Source organism: Ciconia boyciana, chromosome 18 (genome assembly GCF_034638445.1).
Source record: "Ciconia boyciana chromosome 18, ASM3463844v1, whole genome shotgun sequence".
In the NCBI taxonomy this organism is placed as follows: domain Eukaryota; kingdom Metazoa; phylum Chordata; class Aves; order Ciconiiformes; family Ciconiidae; genus Ciconia; species Ciconia boyciana.
The window spans coordinates 7,070,765-7,082,404 of NC_132951.1; the positions used below are offsets into that span (position 1 = coordinate 7,070,765).

An 11,640-nucleotide genomic window follows, 5' to 3' on the forward strand; every position below is an offset into this window, starting at 1 on the left:
CTATTCACCAAGGAGCTGTAGATTTTCTTGACCATTCCTCTTCTATAGAAAAAACAAACTGCATCAGCTTCAGATTAAAAGAAAAAAATCAAACTTTAATATTAATTTAAACAGATTTCTAAAATGAATTATTCTCAGAATAATCCACCATTGGTACAAAAGTATTACAGTACTTGATACATAAAATACCATAACATTGATAAGGAAGAAATCCATTTACGTAAAAAGAGCCCTTATAAAATGCACCTTAGGTAACCCAAGCATACCATTTCCCCCTCAAACAATGGCAGAACATCAGCAAACGTGCTAGAATGAATGCACCATTTTGCCACCTTTTTTTTTTTTAAATAAGAAAATGGATTATTAGCTTCCATCCATCTGATGGACAACAGATACAGAATTTCTGTAGTTTCAGGAACTCTTCTCTTCCCCCATGAAGTTACTATCATCCATGCAAACCTTTTAAAACAGTGAGTCTAGCTCTCTCAAATCGAGAGTACTGCCTCTTGGAGTGATGTTACATTCAACAGAAGGAAGTGTCAACGCTGCTAGTCCAGATGCCTTTACCAATCTCACTGGCGTTTTAAGATGTTGTTGAGACAAACAGGATGTAAGTATGTCAGCATAATTAAAATTGAGTTATAAAAGACAGATGTAATAAATACAAAAATAAAGTTCTAGCGGTAAGTTTCTGAGGTTGATTAGTCTGTTAAGACTTCATAAAGCTGTGAGGTATTTTCACTTCCATGAACAGAACAGCACTGTGCAAATTTACAGTCCAAGAGTCTTTAATCTCTGAAGCCCAGAGGTCATCAGGATACTGTATTTAAAACATCTTCCGCACATTTAAACATATGAAGGAAAAGTCTTCAATTTTCCATAATTTACTATATAAAAACTTATAAAAATCCAAAGCAAAGAAGAACTTCCAATTATTTGCAACAAATTAAACATTAGTTTGTTCTGCCCAATGGAAATCTTGATGAATTTAATAGGTTGATGGAATATTTTCCCCTCGTTCCTCTATATACAAAATATATTTATTTTGCCTTTACATGTAAACAGGAAGCCAGGTCTGAAAGCACTGACATCCAGGGGGAAAGAAATATAAACTGATTTATGATCTCCAAAAGGAAGACTGCAGAGCGCCCTTTGGTAACGGAATTTCCTTCTGCTGTAGACATTTCTAGTGGAGAGAGAAAGACAATGAACAAAGGAAAAAGAAATATGTATCTTCATTTGCCATCTCTTCTCAGGAATTTTGATGGCTCTTACTGCACACATTTCAAAGCATTGATAATAAAATGTACCAAAATTAATTTTGAAATGAAAGTACAAACTCTGAAGCTATCGTATTTTAATATCATAATTTAAGTCAACATTCACAAAACAATTTAAATAATCAAGTATTTTACAGTTTTGCAAGCTTTCTTAAAAAAAAAAAAGAAAGATGCAGAATACAATGCTAAACAAACCCTACAGAGAGCAGTTCAAAGTGTCTACTTCCTCATGTGTCTAATCAGGACAACAGATAAAAGCAAGCAAACCACTGATAAAAAGTAGCTGTTACAGAAATGACTCAGCAGAATCCTCCTCAACCTGTACATCTTCTCTCACTGCAATGAGTCTCACTGAACTTCATTTATAATCAAAATACATTTTCACTGAGAAAAATTAGATGTGAGGTAAGAAAGAAGTGAGTTGTTTGACATAACAACTATCATTAAGGTAATTCAGTAACTGAAAAGTTATAAACGACAGGTTTCGTCATAGTGACGGGTCTGGACTATCAGGCATGCTGCAAGCAGCACCAGCCTCATTATCAAAAGGATGCATATATCAAAATGAAGGGGAAAAAAAAATAATCCCAAAACCAAAACACTTGAAAACTGAAAAAAACTGCTTTACCTCCAAGAATTGCTTGAAACGCATTAAAGAGCCCATCTGTCCAGAGCTGGTAATTGCTTCAATTCTGCAGAAATAACAGCATGTTTCAAAATCTACTTAGAAAGTTGGGTTTGATTTACAAGTGGGTGTGGGGGTGAATGGCAGAGATTGGAAAAGATGGACGAGTCATTTAAGAGTAAACACTCACGAAGTAAAAAACAAGGATTATTTCACACTCCTAACCACAGATAGCATACCTTGGGACATAGTCTTCTCGGATCAGCAACATCATTTTCCAGAACTGAACCTGGTACTGTTTCATGAGAGCATTGCCACACACCTATGGTACAGAAATCCACAAAGACCAGATTCCAGAACTGGGTTCCAGACTAGCATGACAACTTCAATGAACCCGTTCAATATCAACCACTTAACATTTCATCCAGACATTTAAAAGAAATATACCTACACCTACAATAAAACAGGCAAATCCTCTAAATGCCATACTGCTAGCACAATGACCTTTTTTTCTCGTTGACTGTGTGGTGGCCACCGATACCAATGTTACGTTATTCTTTCTCTCATTCCAGTCTCCCAAAAATAACAGCCTTCCCTAATAGCATTCATTAAGGGCATACTGTGGTCATTGCCCCACCTTGACTACTGCAGTGTGGATTCATCAGCTTTCTTCATACCGTCAGTTTACAGGATAAACATCCCTCAGACTTCACCACTACTAACAGAATCCCCATGGTGTATTTCACTTTCTACTTTACTTTCTCATTTCTACTTTTAAAATTCTTTAGAAGGCATTTGATAAGCATAGAAGCTGCTTGTGTTCAACAGTGTTTGTCTCCCTTGACTTCAGCCTGTAACTCTGGCTCTTATTTAGCATAGCCCTATATCCTAGGATATAGGATTAATATACATCAGGCTCTGTCCTTTTCAACCTGAAAAACCCATCCTGTTTTATGAAGTAGTTCAGCTGGAAAGGCCACAGGACCTCATTGCATTGTAGGAGCTGATGCCGAGTGCTTAGCAGATCTTATTCTTATAGGACTATGCAACTATTTTTAAAATACCAGGAACTTTAAAGGAACCAAATACAACAACAGAAGCTGTATGTGTAAAAACTTGCATTTTTAAATCATTCAGCTCCAAAGGTATATTTGCAAGAATGTAGAAAGATTCACATTCCCTTCTGAAGGAATAAGGACAAGTTAAAAAAAAACCTGCTGTTAAAAGTCACAATGAACCTCACCACAACAATCCCTTCAGAAACTAAACTGTCATCAATTTCGATCTCTCTAATCATTAGTAATCCACATCACTTACCTCCAGAAAATCAAAAAGAAGTGTAGCTGTCACATCTGCCAGAGGCTCCATATTCAACATCTGAGCAAGCCAGCGCCATCCATAGTTCAGCCCATGAGGATGTGTCTATAAAGCAACAAAAAAAGCTACCCACCACTTGTTTTACGACTTGCAAAATGCTATTATTAAAACAGGCAGTTTTCTGATTTACTTTCTTCTTTATAAAGTTATTTTACAATAGCCTAACACAAAACATGATCATTACAAAAATATAAAGAAAGGAAATAAAGGTCTACGCTACAAATTAGCTTGAATTGCTTTGTTGATTATGGTTATGACTATCTCCCTTCCAATATATTATACGCTGGTTTAAGTTCAGCACACCTTAACTACAAAGCAAGTTTACAATACATTTAATAGGCTCCTGGGATAGTAACAAAGTTCTAATTATAATGCCATACACCATACCCCTTGTTTGTTTCCATAAGGCCACCGGAGTTGAATGAGAGCAGCATAAAGACGAATCATTCCTGACATCCGTTTAAGAAAATGATCTTGCTCTTCCATCTTAGAATCCTTAACTTGATATCCAAGCATCCTACGTATGAGAAGACGTTCCAGTATTAGTACAGCAAAACACATTCACTTGAGTCCCTGCAGTTCTCAGCTTACTTTAAGTCAACTGTACTGAGAATAGGGATATGCCAAAACCATACAAGAATCATTGCAAAGGCTGATCATTATCCTCTGGATCATATGTTCTACTATTTCATACCATGTAGAATATTTAGGTTCTGTACTGGATATTTCAGCTTGAATCAAGCTATGGCTATCAACTGTTCTTTGAGAAGGATGGGGAAGAAGCAACAAAATAGCACTTCCAAAGCCGAAGGACACAGCATCCTGCAGGGAAACAGGGTCAGGGGAGCTGCACACTTGTGAGCGAATATCCAGAGTCTATGCCAGCACGTCACAGTGCCTACGTAATCAGAGATGGGGAAAAGTGGAGTTCACTCAGAAGAGTACAGTCCTCACCCTTGCAGGATTCATGCTGAAGAAGTCCAGTAATAAGTTTACCTCTGATACTCTTCCATAGAAGTCCCTTCTTTCAATGCAGGGTAAAATGGCACAGCATAGGGGCACTTTTTGTGCAGATGAGCTAAAAAGAGGTCTCCAACTCGAGGGTGCATTTCCCAGATTCCTGAGGCCACCACAGCAATTGGGAAAGCTGCATCACGGTGAGAAGCTACTTCTTCTTCTCCTTGATTCTGGAGGGGGGAAAGGAAGTCAGTCCCCACCCCTTCAAGCCATTTCTCAGACAAAAAAATTCCTCTTTTTTGTGTAATTAGCCTTTACTAAGGGTTCCTAATGTTTCCATGGCTATGTAGCCAGCCACAGAAAAGCTGATAAAGCCCTGTGTCCTCAGCTCCCACAGAGGATGACAATAAACATTGGCTCAGGACAGAAAAAAGGGGTTAGCAAATGCAGGCACAAAGTGCAAGGCTGTACAGATATTTTCACTCCAAACAGTCGTTTTCAAATGTTTACAAATCAGTCACAGTTTTACTCCATGGGCTAATTTTTGCATATATTTGTCACTGCAGGGACAAAAGAAAGTTTAAACAGCCCAAATTTAGCAAATAAAGACTAGAAAAAAATACTGCCAACTTCAAAAAGCAACTTAAACAATGACACTTCATTTCTTGGGAGGTGCTAACTACACAGCAAGGACAGAAGTTTGCCTCTTGGGCCTTAGCTTCCCCCTCCTCCCCCCCCCCCCCCAATTCTGCCAAGATGTAAGATTTTGAGCATATATACAGTTTTGTGATCATAAATTAACTATCAACCTGTTTTCCACTAACACTGGACCTAACTAGTTCAGAATATGTAACTTAAGCCTGGAATTTAAAATAGTTCTTCCTTCTAGAAGAGATAAAATAGAGGAGTGGAGGGAAAGAGAAACTAAGTTCTTTCACTTTTTTTTTTTATCCAAAAAGCACTTTCTGTAATCAATACGAACATTAATACATGCAAGCTAAACACCTAGTAATTTTGTTCTTAGTAGTTGAAGACGGAGGACAGGGTCCAAAAGAACTTCTTAAAGCACTAGCTACCTTTGTCACCCCAATAAAGAGAACATTTCCTCACCACAAATTTCTCTGCAAGTTTGTAATAAACAAAATCCAGACCCTGTGGATGCTGAGTCACAGATACAGATCGCCCTCCACTCTGAACAGACTTTCCAGAGAGCAGGTTATTGATCTTGTCAAATATCTCTCTCAGCTGAGAGCCTGCAAATATATAAGGGATGTATGGAGAGAGAAGATTAGGAAACAGCAGACAAGTCTTAACCAGATCACATCAACTTCACAAAAACTAGACCGACATCCTGAAAGGCAAGGCATCTCAAACTGCTCGTTTGCTACATCTGATTAAAGAAACTTAATCATGATGAAGCAAGATGCCTCTGAGGGAAGCAACAGACCTTCAAAATGTAAGCAAACACTGTGCTGCAAAGACATGGACTGTATGCACACCAGCTTTCTGCTGTAGGGATAATTACAGAAACATTGGGTATGTTGTGTCCTACTAAAATCTTTACAGCAAAAGGCAGTTCAGTTGGATTGGCACTTTCCTGACCTGCTATTCTAGAGATCTGGCTCACAGGGATTGTAGCTGCTTTCTGCAATTCTGTTTTTATCTTCTTAACCTGCAGAACAAACAAACAAACAACTTTAACAACCTTTACAGACAAGTAAACTACTATGATAGTTTGGATGAGCAGACTGTTAACAGAGGCTACTAAGTTAGAATATTTTTTTTTTTAAATGAAAGCATCCTATTTGCCCTAGAAATTAAGATAATTGCTCTTCCGCAGTATTAATCATTTGCTCATACCTCATTGTTGTCTTTGCAGTTGCTGATTCCACTGAAAGAAGCAATGCACTGCTCAGCAGCATCTTGAAGCTGCTGGTACCACTGCATGGTACTTTCTTCTGCCTTAACTTGAAGTCCTGATATAAAAAAAAAATAGCAGAAGACTAAGAAAGACCCAAAACTCTAGAAAACCTTAAGAAAACTTTAAAAAAAAAATTGCAAGGAATTAACAGCTGCATGAGTGCTTTTTTTCCAGAATTTAGTTTAGAAAGCTATGTTCATAAATGAACTACAAGTTTGCAAGCTATACAGGAGTCCTCCTTCTTCAGCTTAGTAGCTTATATATGCAGGATATCTGGACTTAACTTACTCTCAAGAAGGAAGCCACTTCAGTGGTCTATCCTTGTACGTTTTGTCATATCATGCATGACCCACCTCCACTCGCAAGAAGGCACAATATTATTCTCTAATATTCCAGTATATGGCATACTGTATAGGAAGAGCAGGTTTTGCTCCAGATACTACAGTCAATTTATGCTGCATCAGTTTAATTTCAAAAGTTTGCTGCCAGCAGTCCTATACCCATTTTGCTAGTTGTGCTAAAAGTAAAGGCTACGAGAAGGTATCTCATCACAACAATAAGATTCCAAAGTAGTATTTAGCCTAACAGTAAAAGAGTGTGTAAGGAGGGAAAGGGGGAGGGGGGGTGGGGAAAGGGCAAAAAAAAGCACCTAACCAACCTTCCTTCTGCTGCTTTCCACCTGACTGCTGTGCAGGGGCAGGAGTCTGAGCCTTCATCTGCTGTTTTTTCAGTAACTCTTTCTGCTTCTGTCTCTCTTCCTCTTCCTCTCTCCTCCTTTTTTCTTCCACAGCTGCAGTGATTTCTTGCTGCATGCTGGATATCAACCCTCGCATCTCCTGCAGTGCTCGTTCAGTATTTGCCACATCTACTTGTGTAGGGAAACCCCTCTGTCAAGAAACAGGGGAGGTAATATAGCATCAATCTTTTGTTCCGCTATCTGTAGATCAATGGCAAGAACAAGGAGCCTTTGACGCATTAGCCTTCAGATAATCTGGGAGCCAACTACACATTTTATCCTTTTCAGTGAAAATATCTTTTTCTCCTTTATTTGTACATAACATCAGTCATAACATTTGTAAATAATGTTAGTCCATGACTAGATCTCACAAGATCTTGGAAAAAAAAATCAGTAACGCACTTTCACAAGTATAAGGGAACCCCAATGCAAAGCCTAGACAGCTTTCTCTGCAGAAAGCCAGCTGTGACAAGCTGGAACAGAGAATTAGCCTTATTATAGCATTTTATTTTTCAAGGTTTGTATCCCACCTTTACATAGAGAAAAAAATTTTCAAGGAAACTTAGTTACTGCAAAAAGGCTTATGATGATAGGAGAATCATAATGTGTTCAGTATTTAACAATTTATGAACCACTCTGCTCCCATGGTTGTCTCAAAAAGGAACTTTACAGCATCACAGAGTTTACAGTATTTTAATATTCAATCTTTCTCCTGTAGAAATCCTCATGCATTTTTATAAGCCATTTTCAAGAGAACAGCTGAAGTGCCATAGAAGAGAATTCTCCTTTTAAATTAGATGCTTTATAGGACAAATATCTAAAGACATTTCTGTGACATCTTATTTAACGGCCTCATAACAAGCTGCCTTTGAAGACAACTACAGGAAGCTCTATGAAGGAATGACAACCAAAGTTAATAACAACTCTAGAGCCTCTACCTCACTTGTGGTGCGGATGAGTCCTGACACCAGCCCACAGATCTGGTTGCCACGATTACTGTATGCAGAAAGATCGATTCTTGGCAAGTCTTTGTGTCTATAATTGGGATCAATCTGCTGGTTAAGCTGTAGCACTTCCTCCTGGATGGAATAAAGGCGACGCAATCTTTCCTGGCCCTCTTCCTTACGCAAACGCTCCAGCTCTTCCTGACGTTGCCTCTGCTGCTCTGCCTCACGCAGTTTTAGGTTTAATACCTGGGGAGAAAAAGACACAAGAGACACAAAATACTTAAATAACTCCAGCTTTACAGGTCCTTCCTGGTCTGATGACTCTATCTTTACAAGTCCTTCCTGCTCCTAAAAGGCATGTGCCTTTACTGCATTTCCACAACAATGCAGGTGTCTAGGACAGCACCAGAAAATACATTCTCACTCCAGGGGTGCCATGTAAATACAAATAAATCAACTGGTCTCTTCAGTTCCCACCGAGTAGTCATGGTCTTTTATGAAAGACAACTCTTACAAGTCTCAGACCTTTGCTCTGTGTCGGTGTTCTTCCTTCAACTTCTCTTGCTGACCCTGAGCCTCCTTTGAGCTACAATACACATAAAGACAGAAAAACTGTATTCAAGACATGCACAAGAGAAAATACAAGCAAACACACTGCAAGTTACTTTTAAAATAAGCCAAGGTAAAGGAACTTTAACTGTCACAAATATAGTCTTTTTCTAACCATCGAAACCTCAACAGTAGCCAGAGATTTACTTTGAAAGACAAACAATAACAGGATACTTAATGTAAGAAAAGCAGCAGGTGACATTTTCAGGCACAAATGACTAGCATAGAATTGTCAGGCACAAGAATTAATCCTCACTTATTAAATGCTATAATATTTTAAGGATACAAAAAATCAGAGCTAATCTCACCTCTTCTCCATTACTTCTTGCAAATCTTGGAACTCCTGATGCTGCTTTAGCTCCTTCAGTTCATCAAAGCGCTTCAGTTGTTCACTTGCCAGGTCGTACACTGCCCTCACCATCTGCTCTTGCTGCTCCTGCCGTTGCCTTAGCCCCTCCTGCAGATGGCAGAGGTGCCAGAAGCACCGCAAGGTAGTAATCACCAGAATTTGGACAGAAGAATATACAAATTAAATTGCCCAAAGTGGGCCAACATGGTCTACTTGGGGTTATCCTAAACCTTACTCTCTAAGGTTTAGGATAAATTACTGTCCTGCTACTTTTACCAGAGCACTGTTACATCTGGTTATGTAGCTCTCCTGTGATTCACATACACCCTCAAGGGTTTTTTTTGTTTGGTTGGTTTTTTTACCTTTCCTTTCAACCTGTGCAGCTCTTCATACATCCGGATGCAGCCTTCAACTTCTGTAACTCTAGACGGCAGAACTGCTGGAAAGACTTCTTGATCCATTTCCAGCAGACTAAGATCTTCATTTCCCTGCATGGTCAGCGTATAAGCAAAATCAGTGACTGAATACAGTATAAGCAACTCGTGGAGGAAATCAGGTAAATCAAGTCTCCTAAACTGCACATTATTTGCAGAGAAACAGACAAAGGAGTCAACTGAAGGACAATTTTTTAGTGTAGTTATATACCCCAGTAGCGTAGCCTCACCATTTTGAGTATTCTCCATTTTGAGTAACCTCCATAATGTCAGGTTGGAATAATTACTTTTCCCAATCACTAAAATTGGGAGCAGAGATACCAAGAGCCTATAGGACATTCACGAAGGCTAACTGTCACCCAGAAAGGCTAGACAGACTTCCCACATTCTCTTTACATTCAGTGAAGATGTTACACTGGAAGAAGGCAAGACAGGTTTATACTTTGAATCATTCTTCAGGAGGAGTCTTCAGAGTCTCTCATAACCTTTATCAGATCTTGCTGCTTCATTAAGATGCTTTCCTCACAATATCTTTCTTAAGTCTAAATGGGGCCAAGATGATGCAAAACTTTGCCGCTCAGTATCATTGTTATGCGGTGAAGTCATCACTTAATGCATAGCAACGGACATTTCTTTTCAGGTGCTTCATCAATTTCTTCACCTCCACAACTCAACTAACGGCTCGTTGCCCAGCTTTCCACCCTTTTGCCTTGTAAAAGAGAGCCATAACACATCTCAGTCATTCAGAGACTCCAGAGAACCCAAGGGCGTTACTGACGGACTCTTACAACAGGCCTGGTGCTACTCTGTGACCTTATCCCTCCAAACGGATGAATCCCATGCTGCTAATCCATATAACTATACAGCTCCGACTAAATTTTCCTTAGTTATGGTGAAAAAGGGAGTTTGCTTTTGGCCTACTATAAAACATTATCCTATGAAAATCTTATTAATACCAATTTTATCATCACTTATCTATCCTACAAAAAGTTGAACCTAAGCACGTTTTTCACACATATTAACAGAGTATAAACCAACCTTTATCAGACAATTTGCGGCAGCAAGTTAGCACATTTTTTCTCACAGCTGCTCACATATGGATTATAATCAGAGAGCTACCTTTGTTTCACTTGGGTCTGTAGGTGAAAGTGGTGAAGAGCACTGGCAGCTAGCAGACATGATCTTCTCCAGAGAAGATGACCGGTTCGTGAGGGGAGTAGATTCTTTAGGCGTTGAACTTCTGGAGGATGTGATTTCTTGGGCTGATTGCCCAATCACTCTGTCTAGGACCCAGCCAGAATAAGGGGACAGCACAAGAGGAGACACGCATCCTTCCAGGATATCCTAGAAAGAAAACATTTTCTGTAAACATGAAACGTACCAAGAAAGGAACAAAATGTTAACAAACACACACTGAAAACATACACAGAGGTCAGCAACCACAGCTCTATACCCCATTTACCCATTTCTTCTGCTGTCTGTTCAACACTTTTTCCGGGCTCCCCTACTTTTGCAGGACAGCAAGACCAACACGCTTGAACCTTCTCCTGTAACACCTCCTCCTCCCCAAACCCTGCACTATTTAATGACCCGACCTGCTGGAAGGGGAGCAGAGGGGCCCAGCCCCTGACAGGCGAGGAGCGGCGGGCAGCAGAGACACCACAAGGGCGATTTATGTATTTCAAGCCCTAGGGACTGTTCACGAGGCAAGGAGTCGATGCACCAGCGCTGGGGCAGCGCTCGGAGGGACGAGCCACGGATTTCTCCCCCGCTCCCCTCAGCCGCCCACGGGACACACAGACCCCCTGTGAGCAAAGCGGTAGCCGCGGCGGCGGCCCGGGGGCTCCCAGCCGCCCGCCGGGAGCGAGCCCTCACCTCATCCTGGAGCCAGTGCCGGCAGTAGCTCAGCTGGCCCTTGCTGGAGGTGCGCAGAGCCGCCAGAGTCTCCCAGCGGAGCTCCCGCGGCTGCATGGCGACCCGCTCCGCCGCGCCTGGCAACGGGCTGACCCCCAGCCCGCCCTTCCGCTTCCGGAGCGCCGCAGGCCGCTTGCCCGTCCTGTGCCGGGCGGGCGATGATGGCAGCGGCTGCCCCCTGGCGGGCAGACGGGGCCCTGCCCCTCCCCGCCGAGCGCCAGGACCGCGGGTTCGAGTCCCGCCGGGGGCGACTCCCGCGGGGCTGCGGCGGGGAAAGGGACAGGGCCGCCAAACAGCGGCAGCTTCGCCGCTTTTCCCCTTATTTTGTGTATCCTCGCAGAGGAGCCCCGGGAGGGAGGGCTAGAGGCCAGCCTGCACTGCAGCATTTATCCTGGGCTGCAGGGAGAGGCCACCATCCACTGAACAGGGAAAGGGTCTGGAGTGTAGCTGCCTGCAGCAACGGCCCTGCCTGGGGTCGCTTTTCCAAAATA

The 11,640-nt window shown here is 41.3% G+C and overlaps 1 protein-coding gene across 1 annotated transcript; it reads right to left on the minus strand.

Moving 5' to 3' along the window:
* Positions 1-115: 115 nt before the first annotated feature.
* GLE1 (GLE1 RNA export mediator) lies at positions 116-11,250 on the minus strand. The gene is made up of 16 exons (XM_072883250.1): positions 11,111-11,250; positions 10,355-10,579; positions 9,164-9,289; positions 8,761-8,909; positions 8,369-8,429; positions 7,835-8,089; positions 6,819-7,047; positions 6,100-6,215; positions 5,842-5,911; positions 5,350-5,492; positions 4,279-4,469; positions 3,670-3,799; positions 3,223-3,327; positions 2,145-2,227; positions 1,909-1,972; positions 116-1,186 (listed from the first exon to the last, which is right to left on the minus strand). Exons 1-16 carry the CDS (start codon positions 11,204-11,206, stop codon positions 1,118-1,120), a joined length of 2,112 nt encoding a protein of 703 aa, XP_072739351.1. The 5' UTR covers positions 11,207-11,250; the 3' UTR covers positions 116-1,117.
* Between the last annotated feature and the right edge of the window lie 390 nt (positions 11,251-11,640).